Source organism: Pezoporus occidentalis, unplaced genomic scaffold (assembly GCF_034315485.1).
Source record: "Pezoporus occidentalis ecotype Australia unplaced genomic scaffold, CSIRO_AGI_Poc_V1 ctg76, whole genome shotgun sequence".
Lineage (NCBI taxonomy): Eukaryota > Metazoa > Chordata > Aves > Psittaciformes > Psittacidae > Pezoporus > Pezoporus occidentalis.
The window spans coordinates 993987-1015883 of record NW_026916115.1 but is presented as its reverse complement, the minus strand read 5'-3'; the positions used below and the strand labels follow the sequence as shown (position 1 = coordinate 1015883).

The window sequence follows — 21897 nt, the reverse complement described above, 5'->3', positions numbered from 1 at the left end:
CCATTCCTGGAAGTGTTCAAGGCCAGGTTGGACAGAGCCTAGAGCAACCTGGTCTAGTGAAAGGTGTCCCTGCCCATGGCAGGGTGGTTGGAACTAGATGATCTTAAGGTCCCTTCCAACCCAAACCATTCTATGATGATTCTATGATAACCATCCTTAATTTCGTCCCTGACGTCTCCCACTCCCACAGGACTCCTGTAGCGTATGACCAGGTTCTGCTCTCAGTTCTCCCCCAGTGCTAAAGAAAACCCCCAGGGTCCAGAGGCAGTGCCAGGATTTTCTTGTGACACAGAGGGTGCTTAGCTGCCACTTTCAGTGATGGCCTGACTCATTGCACAACCACCTGCACACATGGCTTTTGTGTTTCCTTGTATGCAAATCTCACCAGGGTTTGTTTGCCATCTCATCTCACATCCTCACTTATTACTTGCTGCTGCCTTCTCTGAACTATGTTTTGTCACCCTCTTTCTGAATGGAGTGTTTAATTTAAAGGCAATGGCAGGGCTTTTTACCTTCCTTATTTTCCACCCAGCTTTGCCTATCTGCATCACTCTTCATTGACAGCAAACTTCTCTGTTATACAAGGACAGGCACAAACCTGCCCTTCCCTGTCTGTACTTTTTCCTTTTCTGTATTTTTGCTTTCTAGGTCTCCTTGATCCATTACAACTTGTGGATTTGGTCTAGTTCTGTTGCTCCAGGTGCAACCACCAGAACCTTGACATAAGTCAATTAGTCTCTTTGCTAAATCCATGCTACTATTTAATTGTCCTTGTTACTGTTCTTCTTAGTCTCATCCCATCTGTGAATATTTTACACATGCACAGCAATGTAGGATTTACTTCCCCGATTCCAGCCCTTTGAATTGTCCTTGTTACTGTTCTTCTTAGTCTCATCCCATCTGTGAATATTTTACACATGCACAGCAACATAAGATTTACTTCCCTGATTCCAGCCCTTTGCATCATTAACACAGTACTCCGTTGCTGACTGTTGGAGCGCAGGAGCCAGCACCGAATCCTGGAAAAGGGCAGTAACCCCATTTGTAAATATCTGATCCCAGAAAACACCTCCTGCTGCTGTGTGCTAATGGGATATTCATGCCATTGCCAAATTAACCCAGGGTGCAACTTTAGAAACCAGGAAAGGCTGCTCTAAGCCAACCCCTTTGTGACTGTGAGGAGTGTGTTCATGAAAAACAGGTGCCTCACACATCTTACCCTGGAAACAGCCTTGGAGCAGCTCAGGAGGACCCGTATGGGGCACCACTGCCCGGCAAGACATGGGGAGTGGAGGGCTGTGCTGGCAGCAGGAACCCCACTGCAGGCCCAGCGCTGGGCCTGGGCACCTAGACTCAGAGGGTGCTGGGACAGGAGACCGGCTACCTCGGCTGCGATGACAGCGTCTGGTCCCGGCGCCGCTCCCCATGAAGCGCCGTGCCCGGGGGCACCCACCCGAACCCATGACAGCACGAGGCCGCCCCCATCGAGGCGAGCGGGGGCACGGGGCCCCACCACCACCACCAAAAGCCTGCAGCGCCTGCTGGCACTTCCGCCGTCCCTCGCGCTTCCCTCCCAAAGCGGCGTCGACCAACCGGCGGCGGCTCCCGGAAGCGCTAACACTAGCTTCCGCCCGTTGCTGGGCGACATGTCCCAGTAGCTTCCGGGTGGCGGGGTCAATTTCCGGGAGCTCGGTGGCGTTACTCGGGTAGGGGGGTGGCGGTGTCATCATGAGCACCATGTTTGCTGACACTCTCCTCATCGTTTTCATCTCTGTGTGTACCGCGCTGCTGGCCGAGGGTGAGTGTTGGGCCGCCGTGGAGCGGGCTGCGGCCTCGCTTCCTCAGCAGGCCGGTGGGGCCTGTCCTGGCTGGGCTCTGGTGGACCGGAGGGCCCTGTCGGCGGGAAGCCTGAGCGGCTTGGGGCAGCCGGGAGAGGATTGGGAGGAGGCTGCTGCTCCTCGCCTGAGTCGAGCCACTCCTGAGCACTGGGAGCGAGCGGCTTAAAGGCTGGAACGGAAGAGAAAGGAAAGGAGAGCGTGTGTCGGGAAAGGAACAGGGCCGTGAGAGTGTGCAAGAGCTTCGGTTTTTCAGGACCACCTGAGGCTTGGTGGTTGGAGGGCAGCATAGGCACCCCAGGAGATGGCAGGGAATAACTACAACAAAACCAACCTGTGATGCAGAGCAGTGAGAATTGGGTTTGTTTCCTCTAGGAGGAGGAAAGCAAGGAGAGGATGAATTAACAGTTCTTAGTGTGCCTGAAAGAGGACAGTGGTGATTTTCTGTAGTTGTCATGGGAAGGATGTGAAAAAATTGCCTGAACTTGCAATGATGGTGACTTAGTTTGCTTGAAAAGGCTTTTTAAATGGTAGGGTATTGAAATAGGTGCAGCTTTTTAAGGATGTGTTGCATAGGTACTTTTTGGGGTAATCAAAGTCAGAGGCTGCTCTCTCTTTCAGGCACTGAGCTATATCACCGTATCTCCTTCATCCCAGAGCTGCAAGACACTATCTTTAGGCATTCAATGGCAGGGAGAGTCCCAGGTGAAATGTGATACTTGCTTTTTTAGGAACTGTACTGCATTGCATTTGGGTTAGATGGTGTACACATCCTTTGCTTTTCACAGCATAAAGATGTGTCCACCTCAAGTGTCTCGGAAGCTTCTCTGCAGCTGGTGTTCCCTGCGACTCAGCAGCAGCCCTGTTGGCATTTTTTTACTACTGCTTCTGCACTTGTGATGCAACTTATTTTGATCATGTTTGAGTGCAAGGATTTTGACTGTAGAATCTCTTGAGGTCTGTTTAGCTTAATATCCGTTTGCCTTTTCAAAAGGGGATACTGCTAACAAGCAGGTCCTCACAGGAGTGGGAATTAATCCTTAGGCCTTAATTAGGTGCTATGAAAATGCAGAACAGAAAGGTGTTTATTACCTTAATCAGCTCCTGATTTTAAGGTGAGTAACAGCTGGTAGATATGAGCATGAAGAAACCGAATGAGTCCCAAGGAACAACAGTGCTCAGCAAGATAGCTGTTAACATCTAAGGACATTTATTTTATGGGCATCGTTGCTACATGGAACTTGAGAAGGGGATTTGAAAGAAGGTGATGATACAGTTTGCTGTATTATAATATGGTTTTGTAGATGTCATTTAGATATGACACATTTTTTTGCCTATATATTTGCAAACTTGTATTCCTATTATTGCAAGAGGTCTTTATTTAGTAACTTGCGGAATATTTGTTTCAGGTATAACGTGGGTGCTGGTGTACCGCACAGACAAATACAAGAGACTAAAGGCTGAAGTGGAAAAACAGAGCAAGAAATGTAAGTGCTCTTCAGACACTAGAGAATGTCTTGTTGCTCCTGTTACGTTTTGCTGTAGAAGATATAAAGTTGAATAGAGTATGTGGTCTGAGAAATACCTGTTGCTTTTTCTGCTGAGTGACAGAACTTTATTCAGCTTGGCTTTCATAGCAGCCTATTTCTACACATTACACAAATCTGTACTGAGGGGACTTATTTCTGTACTTAATTCTTGTCTTTTGCTGGAGGGGAGGTTAGTATAAAGACCTGTGATATTGTCTGAATTGCCCCTCTTAATGGAGGACAGGAGGGAGTAAGAGATCAATACTGGCATCTTCTTTTGTGAACAAGTAGCCAGTGTTCGTGTATGTAGCTTCCTTTAGAAGCTTGAGATCAGTTCAAAGATGCAGTTTCTGCTTTTCAAGGGCAGTTGAGAATTTGAGATCTGAGGTAAGAAAGAACCAGGGTTGAACAATGAATACCATGAAAGGAAAGCATTGTATGTAAAGATTGAAAGTGGTGATTAATGGTGGAGAATGAGTAAAGACAAAGCCATGACAGACAGGTTTGGGCTATCAGCTGATACAAAAATAAATTATTCTAGTGTAAACTGGAAACAGATAGAATTGAGTAGGAAGAAAGTCTCGGGCTGCTTCCATAGAGAACTGATCTGGGAGTGGTTGAACAAAGAAGGCAGGAAGGGGCAGAGGGAACTGAGGATGAGCAATCAGAAGATATGCCTCAGATATAGAGAGCAGTGGTAAACAGGAGGGTCTGAGTGTGGAGTGTTTCAATCGACCTGCTTGTATCAGAAGCCGAGGAACAGAGAAGAAATTCAGCTGACCTTTCAAATTCAATTGCACACACCCTTACACAAGTTGCAGTATACAACTGGGGCCAAACCTGGGCTGGGGTTACCTTAAATATTTCGCCATGGTGCCGGTGTGCTTAGTGCAGGAGAGAACAATATCATCAAAGCATGCTTTTTCAAGTCTAGCTTATCCAGCCTTCCCCTGGGCAAAATAAACCAAGGAATTGAAGTATAGTTATGCTTGTATCACAGCTGCTATATTAGGGCCTTTTGTCATCACAGCAGTCTCAATGGGGATTGCATCTCTGTCTCACTTTATTCCCACTTGACTGACAAAAATGTGTAGGTTAGAATTGGACCCAGAACAGCAAGTTAGAGAAGAAATTGAAACCCAGCTGAAAACTTTGAGTTAATGTCCTTGTGTGTTTGTGCTGTGGAACTCTGAAAGCTGTTAGCAGAGCTTGCTCTCTAGGGCTTAATGGTTGCTGTAAGAGTTTAATGTTTTGTTTTGTAGCTCTCCTGATATCTAAACTGTAATCTATGAAGGGAAAGATGTGAGATTCATGCATCTCAATTAGTTTCTAACATCCTTCTTTGATTTTCCCACCCCCAATAAAAAAAAAAGGCAAAGCTGTAATAAGGAGTCACTAAAACCGCATTGTTTTGGGTTTTTTTTCCTTCCCCTCCTATGCTAAGGACAGCTGGCTGACCTGATGGCTTACAGACAAAGTGCAAAGTAGACTACTTGAGCCACACCTTTCAACTGTTATCTAACACATCTGAAACAGGAAAAAACACATTTGAGATCTTTAAGCTCTCCCATGAGAGTCCCAGCAGTCCTTAGGATTGCAAAAACAAATGGGCCAAGTAGTGTGCTCAAGCAGAGGTTATTAATCCTGGTTCTTAGTTTCATCTCTTCCTGTCCCCTCACTTCTGTTGAGAGTCACAGCATTGTCTGAAACTGCTGCGGAGACCATAGTAAGCATTCTGGGGTAGATGCAGTAAATTTGCAAGGCTGAAGGCTACCTCTAGAATTTCTGCTGTGTTGTGTATGTTCCCAGGGATAGGTTTGTGAGACTGGCAGTTACTTCTTCTGCTCAAACCATAAGGGAATTAGGGCTGTAGAATTCCTCAGGATTGTCTGAAGTGAAGCTGTGGTCTAGAGGAGCCCTTTCATTAGGGCTGAGAGTAGATAGGCCTGAAAAGAGTCGGTGTTCTCCAGTAGTGTTTAGAGTGGAGGCCATGGGTTTATGTAGACTAGGTTGGGACAGACTGATCACAATTTCCCAATAGGATCTGGAAAAAACAAGGTTATGGAGAGAGCACTCTGTGAGCACTGGGTGTGCTGTGTCATCTGGCACCTCTCTCTGGCATTCTCTCTGAGCAGACTTACCTGTTTTTTCTACTTGTGCTAGTCTGTCCTTTGGAGATATGCTTGTTCTTTGGAAAGGCCAATTGTGTCTTACTACATTACCACAGAAGAGGTGATTTTTAGGTATCTTGTCTGGGCTACTGTGGTTCTCTTAGCAGTTGTGACTGACTCAGACATTTCTGAAGGCAGCGCTACAAATCCTTGTGTGGCTTGGAAGGCTGTCTTATTTAACCTGTGCTTAGAAATAAAGTCTAGCAGATCTGTGCTGAGCTAGTACTCCATATGGGAGAAGAGTCCTAATGCTGAGGTCTCTAAGCTGATTCCGTGAGCTAAGAAGGAGCCAGGTCTACTTGGTTGAACAGATATGGTGCATGTACACAGAGTAAAAAAAGGCTGTTATCTGTTGCTAGACCATAGTAATGCTTTATCATTGTCACATCTTGTAACACTCTTGTAATAGCTCTTAAATGACAATGTCTCTTACTTCCTGGAAAAGCTCTTGCTGTCAGCAGAGCATTTGCAGGTGAGGAGCCCATTTACTGTATTACATGTCCACTATGCTGGCTTTAAGTTAGGCTTTTTTGCTGCAGTGGTAGTCATTCACTGATGCTTTGTGAGTGTCTGATTCAGGGTTGTAGTAACTTTGAGCTTAAGGTTCTGCTTTAAAATATCGGAAATGCTTCAGTACTAATTAATTGAAGAATGGCGAGGCTGAGTCTGACTACTTGGACAGCATTTCCGCTGAGAATGCCTGCTTGTGAAGAAGGGATGTATGAGAACACAGTCTTTCCTGTATTCTGCTTCCCACTGCAAATAATCGGGAGCAGAGCTTGCCACAAAGGTCTTTTCATTAGACTTGCTGAATCAAAAGTACTGTCTAGTATTAATGACAAATCAGCAAGGGTCATATGAGCCAAAATTGTCTCCAGACTGCTCAGTTAACAATGTAGTGGGCTCTTGACAGAGTTTATAATTATCCCTTTAAATATTCTGGTATCTCATCCAGTGCTTTGAAATGTTGTTATTAAGTGTTTGGTGGGGTCAACCTTGATGGTTTATAAGTTGTCGATAATGAATATGTTCTTAGTCTTGCCCACCTTTGTTTCGTCTCTGTTATCTAAAGGAATAAAATACTTTGGTGTGTGGAAAAGGAGGGCTGGTATCCTTACATAGAAATGACAGTGTATCTTTCTTTTCACATGGCAGTGGAAAAGAAGAAGGAAACAATAACTGAATCAGCAGGCCGACAGCAGAAAAAGAAAATAGGTAAGACTGGGAGACGAGTGCGGTGCCCCAAGAGTAGGGGAAAGTTGAGAAACTTCATGGAAGTGATTATCTTTTCCTTTCTTTCAAAACTGTTTATTTAAAGTGATACTAAAGCTAGTTCGTGGCCTGATGACTGGAACATAAACACTTTTGCCTTACCCTTTCAAGAGAGGAGTCATCTAGCCTCCTGATGGTATTAATCAAATGCCGAGAAGGGCAACATCACTGAGAGGAGCAGCATTTCTTTCTCAACTGTTTGCCTTTCTCTCCAATTTGAGTCCTTATATCCATGATTATTACTAACTTCTGTTGTCAGAGCTCTGCTACAGTGCACTGTCAGTTTGCAACAGCTATATGACTGTATGAGTGTGACTTCTGAATCTTTAATCTTTTTTCCTCATTTGAGCACTTCACAGCTGAAGGTGTTCGCATGATGCCTGCAACTGCACTAGATTTATTGCAAGTTTGATAATTGTGATACATTTTTTGTTGCTGTTTGTTGTTGTGTGGGGTTTTTTCTATTGTAAATAAATCTAAGTCTTTTGGGGTTAAGGTAACTCTAAGTACTGAAATACACAACAATAACATGGTAGATGTTTAATGGGTGTGAGCTTCAGAAGGTTCTATTATCTACAGGTCTCTAAAGTAAAATGTGCAGCAAAGCTCGGTGAAGTTATTACAGAAACTGTGGTAGGAACACTTATGAGAGCTCCTGGGAGTTGGTTTCCTCATTCTTCTGTAGCACCAGGTAGCTGGATTAGCCATTTGATCTGCACACAGTTTGGGAATAATTATAAACATATCCTCAAATAGTTCTTCCTAGGTATAAAACCTGTTATCATTAGAATCCTTAAGGGACAGGAGCCAAAATTCTTCCTCTTGTGCATTTTTAGTTCTTAATCTTGAATAATCTCTGCGTGAGATGAATACCACTTGGTGGATATGCACCTTTGCAGTGTTATGTGCTGTTCTTAGGTATGGTCACTTTTGAATGTGTGGCAATGACTTTTTTTGCAGGGCACCATCCAAGCTCTGTTCCTAGCACAGAATATTTTACTTTGCTTGGAGTAAACTAATAAACAGAATCTGAGGAATTCAGATACTCCACCATTTTTTTTTTTTTTTTGACACTGAAATAATCTTGTTTTGCAAATGAAAAACAAAGCACAAAGGGACTAACAACAAAACTTAGGAAATGACCACTGATTCTGCTTGCTGTGATGCTGCTGGCTAAGCCTGAGATACTGAGGCTGATTTTTTTGGAAGTGCTGTATAACTTCAGTGTCTCATTTATTTTCAGGCAAAGCTGAATTTGTAGTGTTTCTGAAAAATAAGGCACTAAATGTCAAGCAGGACATTCAGAAAATGACTCTTACAGCTGTTAAGTGGCTTGGAAATACCTGATCCCAGTAATTTACTGGATGTCAAATCATCCTGTAAGATGTAGCATTGTTGTAACAGCAAGTTTATTTGTGCTGGAGTTCCTTTAAATTCTACCATTCTAGGTAGAAAAAGTAAAAAAGAGCTGAGGCTTTACAGCTAAGTTACAGCCATGTACAGACCTGCCTCACTTGCCATCTGTTCTGTGCACAGAATGTGGCAGGAGGTGTGTGTATGATGTTACTTGGTTGCGTAAGGGATGAATCATGCATATGGACAAGGAGGTAGGGTGAAAGTTGCATGGGAAGGCTTAATTTGGTGTTCCCTACTTACCAAACTTATTTTTAAGTGTGAAATGAACCAACTTCAGTCACGTTGTGTCCAAATCGCCTTTCACACTGCTGGAACAAGACAACTTTAACATCATGGTGCAGCCTTCTGTCATTTCAGCTGAAAGAGTGTGTTTATTAGCTTAAACTTTGCCACTTTTTCTTCTGCATCCGTGTGTCCCTAGAAGAAAAGACAGTGATATTCCCAGGAGTCCAGGAGCTCTGGGTAGACAGCAAAACAAAAACAAAGTAACAAAATCCAACACCACCACCCCACCCACCCCCAAAAAAAAACCACAAGCTGGCAAATAAGGTTATTGCTGAATCTGTCTATCCTGGTTGTTAGTGTTCTAATGAGGAGAATAAGGCAGCTTTGGACTTTAGGATGCTGCTTTTTGACCCACTCTTCTTTCTCTGTGCCTTTACCCAGCTCTATAGCAAAGTACTTAAAGGCTGCTTATGACTTGGGGAGAAGGGTGGTAGGACACCTGAAGCCTGTTTGTTTAGAACTTATAGAAATGGGTGAGAAACATATCAGGTATAGTGGGAGACCATGGCTGTATTCTTTATCCCTGTGTAACCTTTAACCCATCTAAACAGATGGCTTGTTATGTAGTGGGGCATGTGGGGGAGCAAGTATTGTTGCCAAATGTTATTTGTAAAAAGCTGGCCTGCAGTTGCTGAAATGTCCCAGAACAAAACTCTCCACCTGTATCAGGAAGCAAGTGTCTGGAAAGTTCCTGCCAGAGTGGATGGTATGTAGCTAGGAGCAATTGAAAATAGCAATGAGGATTCTAAGAAATTGAGTAGGGATGTAGCTGTTGTTTTTTTTCATAATGTTTACTAGGCATCCATGTATTTAGCAGGGGCTTGAAAGATAATTGAACTGGGCTGTGGGCCTCTTGTCCTGTGGATCCCTACTGAAGTTGCAGTATAACATCCATGCTGGATAGCCCTTGACAGTCCTTCTGCATTCCCCTTCTCTTTGCCCACACTGTTCTTCATTGTCCACATGCCTACTGTCAGCTAGGTATTGCTTCTAAGCCCTGTCTGCCCCTCTGGATCCTCAGTTTGAGAGGAGCACAGGGCACAAGGGATCATAGAATCGTAGAATCGTTAGGGTTGGAAAGGACCTTAAGATCATGTAGTTCCAACTCCCCTGCCATGGGCAAGGACACCGCACACTAAACCATGTCACTCAAGGCTCTGTCCACCGTGGCCTTGAACATTGCCAGGGATGGAGCATTCACAGCCTCCCTGGGCAACCCATTCCAGTGCCTCACCACCCTTACAGTAAAGAGTTTCTTCCTTATATCCAATCTATACTTCCCTTGTTTAAGTTTTAACCCATTACCCCTTGTCCTGTCACTACAGTCCCTAATGAAGAGTCCCTCCTCAGCATCCCTATAGCCCCCCTTCAGATACTGGAAGGCTGCTATGAGGTCCCCACGCAGTCTTCTCTTCTCCAGGCTGAACAGTCCCAACTTTCTCAGCCTATCTTCATACAGGAGGTGCTCCAGTCCCCTGATCATCCTCGTGGCCCTCCTCTGGACTTGTTCCAACAGTTCCATGTCCTTTTTATGTTGAGGACACCAGAACTGCACACAGTGCTCCAGGTGAGGTCTCACAAGAGCAGAGTAGAGGGGCAGGATCACCTCCTTTGACCTGCTGGTCACGCTCCTTTTGATGCAGTCCAGGATACGGTTGCTTTCTGGGCTGTGAGCACACACTGAAGCCAGCTCATGTTCATTTTCTCATCGACCAACACCTCCAAGTCCCTCTCTGCAGGGCTGCTCTGAATCTCTTCTCTGCCCAACCTGTAGCTGTGCCTGGGATTGCTCCGACCCAGGTGTAGGACCTTGCACTTGGATAATGGGAACATGGGACAAGAAGGGTGACAGATGGTAGATAATGTGCAAAGCCAGAGCAGTCCTCCAACGAGGCACATGGAAAATGCCCTCTCAGAAAACTGGGCATTGTTGAAGCTTCTGGTGACTTAAGGACAGACTAAATTTCCAAAGTAGTGTTTCAAAGTATTCTCTGCAAAAACAGTAATACACACATTACTGAAATTCATGTAGGAAGTATCTTTTTTGATAATCTTCTAGGTGTGACAAGGGGTTGAAAAGTCATTACTAAGACCAGGAGGATGTTAGTGTTGCTGAGGCGGGGTTTCCAGCTCTGTGTATGTTTTCCAAAATGAAGTACTTCATATAATGTATTTATAATGGTGAGTCCAGTGTGCAGCGAATTGAGACTGATCTTTTTCAGAAATGTGATATAGAATCACTGTCTCTGTTTTCTGGCAACACTGTTCATGCTGCTGTGTTGGTTGAGTTAGCAAATTTGACCTGCGGTGCAGATCTTTCAAAAGTGCTGAATGTGTGATTCTAGCTACCGCCTTCGCTTTTGTGGCTGCTTTGCTGCATGTGTCTGTGGTGGAGAAGCAGTTGGCTATGTCCAATTCTTCAGTTCTACTGTCTGACATAGGAAGCTGGAGTTAGCTTTGGAAGTGTTGTTTGTTTGGAGAGCCAGAAAGGTTAAGTCTTCCTGGAAATGAAAACACTCTGTTTTCTAAGTTGGTAAAATTGATAAGTGTTTGTTGGTTTTCTTTTTCCAGAGAGACAAGAAGAAAAACTGAAGAATAACAACAGGGACTTGTCAATGGTAAGACAATTAAATTAAGTTCTCAACTGCTGAAGATTTCAGTGAGCTTTCCAATGGAAAGACTTTATTCAGTTGGCAGACATAGCAGCTTGTCCTCCTGAAAAGTTCTTCTGGATTGCTTTCTAATAGCTGCAGGTTTTCGTATGAGCCACTAAGTTCTCCACCAGTTACTCCTTCATCTCATGCCCAACCTTAGCTATGTTCATATTTAAAAGTCTCCACGATGCTTTCCAAGTAGAATTAATATCCTCTTTTAAGTTTTGTCTTCATAATAATCCCCTGCTGATTTGGTGTATAGGCTTAAGTTAAAAAAAACAACCTGTGAAAGGTTACAGGACAATTCTTGAGCACTGTTTTTTTCTCCTGAAGCAGCTCTTCACATCAGTGGTCCACTGTGGCTGCCTTTGTACCCAGCTGTTGACCAAATTTCTCTTGGACGTTCTCCAGTCACTTTTACAATCACTCTGGCCTTCTGGGTCATATGTTTTCTTTCTATATTCCAGTGGTGCTGTACAAAGCCTATTCTTAAGGGTATGAGCTCATAATCCCTCAGTGTAGGCCTGTTTTGATTCTTTCTGACCTTTCTGCTTGCAGGTTCGGATGAAATCCATGTTTGCCATTGGATTCTGCTTCACTGCCTTGATGGGAATGTTTAATTCCATGTAAGTATCAACTTTATGGATTTTTCTTCAGTTTTCGTAGTGAATATATTCTCTACCTTCCCTCTGTCACCTGAAGTGTTACATCCAAGAACCGTAACTAAACTGTAAACTGTAAAATGGATCAGTATTTCATAAGAAGATGCAGTTCTTTTGTCGCCCACGCAGACATTCTGCTCAATAGGGAACACTACATGCTGGATGCAATCAAATTGAACAAATTGCATTAGATCTAGACAAAACTCTAATGTTCTTTCTGTGTGGGAGCATCTTGTTTAGGGCAACTTTGATAAATGTCAGGTAAGCAGCTTACAGGCATCAGCTTTTTTGGCTTTGCTGTAATAGTGTAAGTGAAAATGCTCTTGCAAGAAAAACTGGGTCAGTTCCCTTGCACTCAGAAATGAGCTGTAATTGCAGAATTCAGTGTTGTCGTACTTAAGGTGATCAGTCAAGATAGTAACATGTTCAGGCATGGGCTCTAATCTTCCTTTGCTTTAAAAATGACCTGGGGTGGGTCTAGTATAAAAACAAAAACCAAAAAACCCACAACAACAACAGAAAAAAACACTGACCCCCCAAAAACCAGAAAACGCCCCCAAAAACACCACCCCCACCCCCCCCCAAAAAAACCCAAACAACTAAACAAAGACAAAAGTGCCCAAACTGGTTTGCATAGGTATAGACAGCTTTGTTTCAGATATGCAAAACTGAGAGACTGTGCTTGACTTTCTAAACTTGGTTTGGTCTTGAAATGCAGGCTTCCCTTCTGATAAATCTGAAGGTGACGATGTTCAGATTGAAATAGCTTTCTTGCTAACAGCTGAGGCTATTGAATTTAAGTATGTGGTTCTCTGGCCTTTGGGGCTAGATAGTTAAATTTCTGCTCCTGGTCTCAGTCCAAGGTAGTGTATTTGTATCTGAATGGCAGCTTTGGTGAATTGTGCTTACACTGAAGCTGATAGAATGGTTTCATGGAGATGGTTCTCACATACTATCATTCTCTTGACATAGCATATAGAGCAACTGCTTGTCTCAGGAGGAGAGTACTTGAATTATGAATTCAGTAGGCTCTTAGCTTCCCTCTAGGAAGCTGCTACTGCCTGGTCATCCATGGAGGTGCTGTGGGTGGGGTACGAAAAAGAGGAAAAGGGTGGCTGACACCTGCAGTGGCTGTACCCTCATTTGCTTGCCTCTCCTGTTCTTGAATGAGTTCATTTCTCTGGGGGACAGAAGGGGTTGGAATCATACGGAAGTAGCATGGTGTGCTGCCCTTTGGACAAGTACTATGCAGATGCTGCTACTCTGTGGCTAGGCACCTCACCTTTGCCAAGTGTCAGCCAAAATGGAAAATTCTGTGATGACTGCGTCTCTTTCTTAGAGTGCCAATAGTAATAGGGCAGCAGAGTGGACCATGATGAAAGGATATGTAAATGTCAAGAAGGCTGGTTTAAACCTGAAGTGCAGGATACTGAAAATGAGCAGCTGAATAATTGCTGTGGTTTAAAAGGTATATTAGGGCAGTGAGAGCTGTAGCGGTGGTGGCCTCCAAGCAAGTGGGATTTCTTCTGAAAAGAAATTGGTTTCTGTGTGTTTCAGTTTTTTCTTGTCAGAAACTTCTTAATGCAATCAATTCTTTGTCTTACTCTAGGAGTTGTGCATTTCATAAGCTTGGAAACCTGCTGGAATTGAAAGCAGGTACCTCGGGTGCTACTGCTGAAATACTTGTCATTCTCACAGCAGGAATAACGCAGAATTTTAAGCCACTGGGGGATGTTACAGGGAGATAAACATCCGTTCCTGGCTCTTCTGCCAAACTGCCTGTGAGATGTAAACAAAGTTGGTGTGTGTTTGAGCTGTAGCTGTGTGACTGCATCTCCACAGGAAAGAAGGCTCATTTAGGATATCTTGAAACAAGAAACACCTGTTAGAAAATCAGCACATGCAGAGGAAATAACATCCAAATATGCACATGCTGATGGGGCATCATACGCATTTACTTCAAAAGATTGGGTCTGGGTTGGGAGAAATCTTTGGAACTGGCCAGAATTCATACTCTGTCTGATGTCCTGGAATGTGGACCTGGAGTAGTTCCAGGAACAGGCCAGGCCACTTAGAAAATGCGATATTATCCTGCCTCTGCACTGTCTTTATCTTCAGAGCTAATGCAGAGAAAACTATTGGCGTTAAAAATAATTCTGTTGATGGCTCTCTTAAGCATCTTTCTTGTGCTAAGAAGCATAGTTCCTCTAGGAAAGGAAAAGGTGCCTTTGTCTTGCAGTCTGCTTATAAAACGTGGTCTTGCTTAAAGCAAAGAATCTGTTGCCTTGCAGTGAGTGCAATACAGCAGGGTGATAGTCATCCATCTTTTATTCAAGTTCTGGGAAGTTATCTGGACTGGTAATAAAGTGCACCATTAAACTGCAGAACACCCAGTAAGAGTTTATGAACCATCTTGTCCAGCTGATCACTTAAATCACTTTGAAACACTGGCTATGGCAAAACTGTTACTGAGTGAAGCCTGCTTAGCCTGTGGATGAATGGGTGTGGGGACTTTGTGAGAGAGTTTTTTTTAACTTATTTATACACTTATATATGGTGTATATAAAGGAGGTCTGGAGAAGGCAGCCTGGCTTTTTAGCCTTCCATGTGGTCTTACCTGCTCCGGTGGCCTGTTGAAGAAGCTCACTCACTCTTTCTATAGCCAAAGGCTCTTCTACTCTCCCCAGTTTTGATGCAGTGCTCTTTTTTTTCCAGATTTGATGGCCGAGTGGTGGCAAAGCTTCCATTTATTCCCCTCTCATACATCCAAGGTCTCTCCCACCGCAACCTTCTGGGTGAAGATTACACTGACTGTTCCTTCATCTTCCTGTACATTCTTTGTACAATGTCAATCAGACAGGTGAGTACATTGCTGTGTCTACTGCGTGCAGGGAAAGCACATCTCAATCCATAAAGAGGAGTCTATTACTGGTGTTTAGTTTTGCATGTCTAACTTTTGATCTGTTTCGGATTTCTGTGTTTGTTTATTCTTATGCTTCATATCCAAAGCAATTTTAGGTTGGAATCAAAACCAGCTACTATCCTGGACTGGTGTGGAAGACTTGACTGGAGGTTTACACCAGGGTGCTAGGACAGAGTTGGCAGAAATGGGTTCCTTCCTTGTGTGTGTTTGTAATTTAACTTTGCAGATTGCCATACCAAGAGATTGTCTCTATGAGCAGACAGTCTTAAGAACTGCTTCTTAGTAATGATGACTTTTACAGTAATATGGGAAAAGAGAAGTGTAGCATCTTTATGGGGAACTTCTTTAGTGGCTTGAGGTTCTGTAAAGGTTAAATCAATCCACAAAGTTGCTGGGAAAGTGAATAGAGTTAAACCTGTTGTTTTGGGTTTGTCCTTCCTGGTTTTGCTGATTGCCTGATTATTTTTTTTTTTTTTTTTGTTCCCCAAGAGTTGTAAGAACTTTACCTTTGGTGTCAAGTCTTTCCCAGTGCTAGGAGTCTGGTATGATAAGCCAAGAAGAGTAGGTTACACATAGCTCTCCAGCAAAGCTAGTTAGTCCTATCTTTTCAAAAAAGCAGCATCAGTGAGATAAGGGAGGTGCCTGCTCAGGAAGGTTCCTGAGCAGCTTAAGTGGCATAATGGCCAATGAGGACAAGTGGGTCTTCTCATTGCAACCGGATGTTTACTTTGTTTTCCAAACTTCCCCAGAGTGCTGGGGATAAGCTACTGGGTTCTGGGAACTGGAGAATGCTGGTGAAACCAGCTGAAAATTAGCTGGTTTTCTGTATTTATATTTCCTTTTTCTTTGATTCACTTCCTGAATTCTTGCTGCTTTTCTCCTTGACCAACTTGTTGCTTTTCCTCAGTGGATGACAAGGGACTTCGAAAAGCTTAAAGGAGATACCTAGGGGGAAGTGACACGTTATGCCAGCTGCTAAGAGAAGTTTGGATGAGCTTGATGGAGCAGCTTGATAGTAGAAAGTTCCTTTAGTCACAAAGTGTGTACTAGTGAACACTGGTATGGGGTGGTTGTTTTGAAATTAATCTCTGGCTGGTGCTATGCAAATCAGATAACAAATTATAGAATAGTTGATATTGGAAGGGTCACCTGGAGGTCATCCGGCTCACCCCTCACTCCAAGCAGGGACCAGCTTCAGAGTACTAAAGGCCAGGAGCTTGCTTCCTCATCTGGTTGCTGCAAGACAAATACTGTCCCACTTCCCAGTGGGAGTGGGAGTAAAGGGAGCAGTGTTTGCTGCTTTGAAAGTAATCAGACCTTTTTAGCTCATGGGATCATCTTCCTGAATTCCTGGGATGCTGTGGTCTGATGCTGTTCCTTCAGGCAATCTAGTCTGGTACTGCTCTGTGTTATCTGCTAATGGGAAGACCCTTCTTTGCAATGTTGCAGATTATTATATGAAACTAGCCCTGTCAGCAAGACTTTTCTGCACCCACTGGGTTGGTCGGGGAACTCCCTTGCTGAAATCCCCCATGGATTTTTTTTTTTTTTTTTTTGTCCAAAAATATAATTCCTGTGGTTCTAGTCCTGGGCATTTCCTGATGTTTCTTATTGTGAAATCTGTAGATGGCATGAACTGAGTGGTGATCCAGTCTAGCTCTGGGCAGAGCCCAAGCTGTTTGCAGTGGGTTGGGCTTTCAAGAGAAATTCCAGGAAAAAGTTGCCCTTGTGCTTTAGAGTTTATGTGTCTGGTCCTGCAGAGGATAGAAGTTACTTTATTGCTTTGGAGAAGGGTGGTTTTGCTCTGAAGTGTTAAATTGCAGTCTTAGTGCTCCCTTATCTATGTGATCATGGCTAACAAACCTACTGTTCTCCAGCTGCTAGGGCAACTGGGTTTCTTCCTGCTACATGGAGGAAGGGCAGAGACCAGCCACAGTTTGTGCAAAAGGGAAGAACTGAAGCTGTGATAGCTGATGGCTGCTCTTGTCTTAATTACTATTTGAAAGAACTTGGGTAATAACAGCACTGGGAAGAGGGCTTTAAAGGGGTGTGGGAGGGCAGGGAAGAGGGGAAGAAAGTAATCAAGGGCTTAAAATGGTTCCAAAGACTTGCTTTTGATGTTTTTGATGACTTTAAGGCTGAAAGCTTTGTGACCCTTTGTGTTTCACTGTGTGGAAAAGGAGAAATCACAAGTGCTCAGCTTTGAAACAGCTGTTAGCCCAAGGGAGGAGAACTGATGTGGCAGCTAGTGTCTGGCTTGGTGCTGCTCACACTAGAGAAGGAGTGGACATGTACCAAAAGTCAAGGAACAGGTTGTGAACAAGCTAAGGAGACCATATATTCTTCAGGCTTTCCTTAATTCTTGGAGCTGCCCGTGAAAGGATTAAGGGCAGAGAAGAAAGACCTTTGGAGCTCAGAAGTACAGGAACTCGTGTGTGGGGGAAAAAAAGTGACCTGGAGGAAAATTCAGGGGAGTACATGATGGTAGGGAGATTAACTGGACTGTGATTAAAATTACATTAGTGGGATGGGCAGTAGCAGCATCAGGCAGTCTCTTCATGCAGTCCTCAGGCATGTGGGGGTGATAAACTCTTCAGACTGACTGGGAAGCTTGCTGCCTGTGACCTGGCCAGCATCTCCTGAAATAGTCAACTTGCAGTGAGTAACTTCCTTTGCGCTGTTCCCAGCTCTCCCTGGCACGTAAATCCTGTCCCCTAGTTCCTCCTGCCTTCCTGTTTGGAGAGAGGAGGGTTGCTGGGAGAGTTCCTCCAAGGGTCCTTGAGCTATTGGGTTTCAGCTGGGAAAGGCTGTGGCTTGGCTGGGTGAGAGGCATAATGTCAGGGTTATATCCTCTGTCCCTCCTGTTTCTGAGCTCCCAGCTTTCACCTGTGATGTTTGTGAAGAGGGATACGTTGCTGTTCCTTAGGCATTTGCTGGTCTTCATTTCCTTTTCACACATGCCTGAACTGTAGATTAGGCTGCTTCTCTCTGAATGTGTTCCCAGTGGGAAGGGGAGCCAGCAATTATTCCTACTGCCAGGAGTGCACTTTCCCACATGGTCCGATCTTGGGGCAGGGAGACAGTTGCTGCCTTGCTTTTGAGGCCCTTTTGGGTTTTGAGACAAAATCAGAAGCAGCTCGTGTCCTTGCAGTCATTTGAGGAAAGATCAGAAGAACTTAATGAGGAATTTGGATCCTTAAGTCTTGCAGTCTTCCCTCCCTATTCCTGAAGGTGATGGCCTTGTTTGTGTTGAAAGCAGAATCTACAGACTGCCTTGTGCAACATGGCCCACAGATTTCTGCTGGACCTTGCCTCAGCCCTGATGTTTCCAGCTGTGTAGACTTCAGGACTGCTGACTTGTAAAACTTGCTTTGCAACTGGTGCAGGAGCCTAGCTGTCTTCCACAGCAAGGAGGGAGACAACTATGGAAGGATAATGCTGGAGACTGTGGTCTTGAATCTTGTGGACAAACAAGCTGTCATTTCTCTTTCTCATGGAACTGTTCAAGCAGATGTATTAAACTTTTTAGCACTACAGTTCTCTCTTGATACTTAAAGGAACATGGAGGAGGCAGTGCACACTTCCTTTCTTCCATGGATGCTCTTCTAGGATCTCTAGTGTTCTCCACAAATGAGGCAGTACAAACCTGGTAGGATCCTGGTCCTGTCTGCTGCTGGCTCTGTCAATCAGCTGCTTTTGGTTTCTCCTTTCTGTCCATCTCATGACTAAGTTAGCTCTGAGTAGAGGAACCACACAAAGGAGTCTTCCACAGCTAATGCTGTAAGATATATTCAGTTGCTGAATATCAACCAGTGGCTGATTGATGTATGCCATGGACTAGGCCTAATGTAGTTCTTTTGTAAGTGTTCCCCTCCCCTCCTTTACTTTCATGCTTGTGTGTGGACTGAAACCTTCCTTTCCATAGTCTCTACCTGGAACAATTCCCGGTTTTGGTTGGTTAGTTGGTTTATTTAGTTTGTTCTCCTTCCATGTTCAAGACTCTATGACCCTGCTATCTGACTTATCCTGACAGTTATTTTTGAAATGACACTAGCCAGGACTCAGCTGGTGACATGAGGAGGGCATGGTTATTTTCTTCTTTCTCTTGCATGAGATGTCGCCGTCTTGCCAGCACTGAAAGAGCAGCATCTTGAGCTGTAGTTATTTACATGAAGGATGATACTGAAAAGACTTTTAGCTCTTTATATTTTGCAACAGTGGAACTACAAAAGGAATTTCACAAAAAGGGAGAAAAACATCAAATTTAAATCTCTTGTGATTTTTTTTTTTTTTTTTTTTTTTAGTTGATGCCTGCTGCTTAGTTCTTGTTGTTTTCCACTGAAACACCCTGTTCAGATGCAGATGAGGTCATCTTAATAGTCAGGTTTTGGGTTTTGCTACGTATGCCCTGTTATGCTGCATGTCTCCACTGAACCATTGTTCAGTTTGCATCACTAGCATTCATGTTAATTCTGTGCCTAAGCTCCTGACTTAAACTTGGCACATGCTCTGGTTGCCATGTTGCTGACCCATGTTCTGGCTACATTAGGAGAGAGCCTTCCTCACCAGCTTGCAGACCCTCAGGCTCTGATGGCTGCTATCAACAGTGTTTTCTGGAACTTGTGAAAACTGAGGGCTGATTTGGTTCTGTCTGTGAGCAGATGTTGGGAGCCTGTTCCTGTGTGTCATCATCATATCATGGCTTGACTTTGCGAGCAAAGATTTAGGAAGGGCTTTACCCACGCTTACTACAAGTGTGCTGACGGCCAACATAAAAGGCCAACATAAGATAGGCAAATCCAGCTGCATAAAAGCACAGCGAAAGGTCTCTTTGGGTGGTATAGGTGGGGTACGATTCTTTCTACGTTGTCTTTTCTCCTCGAGACTAGTTCTGCATGAGTTCTCAAAGGAGTCAATGGCATTATGTATGGTATGTCTCCAAGTCTCCCAGTTGGAGGCCAAGGTGGACCACTGATGGTAGTCAGCATGGCCACGGCTAAGGTATTGTTTCAGGGAGTCCTTATATCTCTTCTTTGGGGCACTTCTCTTGTGACTACTGGTGGCAAGTTCACCATAAAACACGATCTTAAGGAGGCAGTGATCCTTCATCTAGAGACGTGCCGTGCCCAGCACAGCTGCAATTTCAGCAATATGGCCTTGACACTGGTGAGCCCTGCCTGTTCGAGGACAGTGACATTTGACACATAGTCAGTCCAATGGATGCTTAGAATTGTACGGAGGCAGTGCTGATGAAAGCATTTGAGAAGTCGCAGGTGATGGCGGTAGATGACCCATGATTCAGACCCATATAAAAGAGTAGACAGTACAATGGCACTATAGACACTGATCTTTGTACTTTTCTTCAGGTGCTTATTGCACCAGACTCTTTTACGGAGTTTTCCGAAGGCTCTATATGCCTTTGCTATTCTGTTGTCTATCTCTTTGTCGATCGTGGCATCCGAGGAAATAATGCTTCCCACATAGCTGAACTGACTTAAGCTCTGACTTGCCAATGGTAATGTGGGGATGATGGTAATCTTCTTGTGGTGAAGGTTGGTAGAGAACTACTGTCTTCTTCAAGCTGACTTCCAGCCCAAAAATCTCAGCCGCCTCCACAAAGCAAGATGTTAAATGCTGCAGAGCTGCTTCTGTGTGGGCAACAAGGGTGGCATCATCAGCAAAAAGCAGTTCGTGAACAAAATGATTTAGGGTCTTAGTGTGGGCCTTCAGTCGCCTTAGATTGAACAGGCTACCCTCAGTATGATATCAAATATAGATGCCGTTTTGTTTGTCGAGGTCTACCGTAGCCCTTTGGAGCATCGTGCTGAAGAAGATTGTGAATAAAGTTGGTGCGAGAAGGCAACCTTGTTTCACACCATTGGTTGTTGGGAAGGGCTCAGGGAGTGCATCGCCATATCTGACTTGGCCTTGCTGATCCTCATGTAACAGGATAATCATTTTGAGGAACTTTGGGGGACATCCTAATCGTTCCAAGATCAGCCACAGGCCTTTTCTGCTCACAGTGTCAAAAGCTTTGGTGAGGTCAAAGAAAGTTACATAGAGCCCCTTATTCTGTTCTCTACACTTTTCTTCCAGTTGTCTGAGAAGAAGTACCATGTCTGTGGTACTTCTATTAGCTCTGAAACCACACTGACTTTCAGGTAGAAGTTCTTCTGTTATAGCAGGTACTAATTTGTTCAATAGTACTCTTGCAAGAATTTTTCCAGCAATGGAGAGCAGAGTTATACCTCGGTAGCTTGAGCAGTCTGACTTTATACCTTTTTTCTTATACAGAGTGATGATGATAGCATCACAAAAATCTGATGTGTACACTGCAGTTAAGTTGCAAAGATAACTGTTGTAGGTTCATTTTAAACCAACCCATATGCAAAGACATTAACAAGGTATCTGCCAACTGACAGTGGTGCGTAGCTGGAGGTAGAAAAGAACAGTCATTTAAAATATGGATTTAATGATCAGAAGGCAGTTGTTGAGATGGGGGAGAGTGGCCCAGCTCTAACTGTAGCTGTTGTGGATGATGGCTGTTTGACTCTGTGCTAAGCTTTTGTGCATACATAGGGATAGAGGTCCAATATATATTAGCCAGATTGGTAAGGCTGCATGGGTGAGAACTTGCATCTCTTGAAACTAGTGGCAAGCTGTATTTGTGAGAGTTGGGATTTCTGCTTTGTCTCCTTTGTCACGGCCTGACACCATCCTCTTCTGCTCTTGTTTTTGCAGAACATACAGAAGATGCTTGGTCTTGCTCCTTCCCGGGCTGCCACCAAGCAAGCAGGGGGCTTCCTTGGCCCACCGCCTCAGGCAGGAAAGTTCTCCTAAAGCACAGTTAACAACCTTCACAGAAGGTCTGACCAATGCACAAGACTGCCTTTGGGAGGTAACAAGATGGGATCCTGCACCAGGCTTCACAGGTCCGAAACCAGCCTATGCAGTATTTGCCACAGTCTTGGAAACATCTTCCATTTGGAGTATTCTACCAGCAGTTGTTTGCTTATCAAACTAAGAAAGTTCTCAGAAGATGACTTGACCTTTGTTTCTGGTGTTTCTGAGAAATAAATGGCATGGGCATGTTTATTTAGATGTCTCTTAATTGCGTGGTAGGACAAGTAGAAATACATTGATTTAGTGC

At 44.1% G+C, this 21897-nt stretch overlaps 1 protein-coding gene across 1 annotated transcript; it reads left to right on the top strand.

Annotated features, from left to right (window-relative positions):
- Positions 1–1632: 1632 nt before the first annotated feature.
- Positions 1633–21842, top strand: TMCO1 (transmembrane and coiled-coil domains 1). The gene is made up of 7 exons (XM_062602246.1): positions 1633–1798; positions 3245–3322; positions 6691–6750; positions 11080–11126; positions 11721–11788; positions 14540–14684; positions 21489–21842. Exons 1-7 carry the CDS (start codon positions 1729–1731, stop codon positions 21585–21587), a joined length of 567 nt encoding a protein of 188 aa, XP_062458230.1. The 5' UTR covers positions 1633–1728; the 3' UTR covers positions 21588–21842.
- The last annotated feature ends 55 nt before the right edge of the window (positions 21843–21897 follow it).

Excerpts from the sequence above, each read along its gene's own strand:
- TMCO1 (XM_062602246.1), top strand. The coding sequence starts at position 1,729 with ATGAGCACCATGTTTGCTGACACTCTCCTCATCGTTTTCATCTCTGTG. Across the intron at positions 11,127-11,720 it reads ACAACAGGGACTTGTCAATG|GTTCGGATGAAATCCATGTT; the intron begins GTAAGACAATTA and ends TTCTGCTTGCAG. Across the intron at positions 11,789-14,539 it reads ATGGGAATGTTTAATTCCAT|ATTTGATGGCCGAGTGGTGG; the intron begins GTAAGTATCAAC and ends TTTTTTTTCCAG.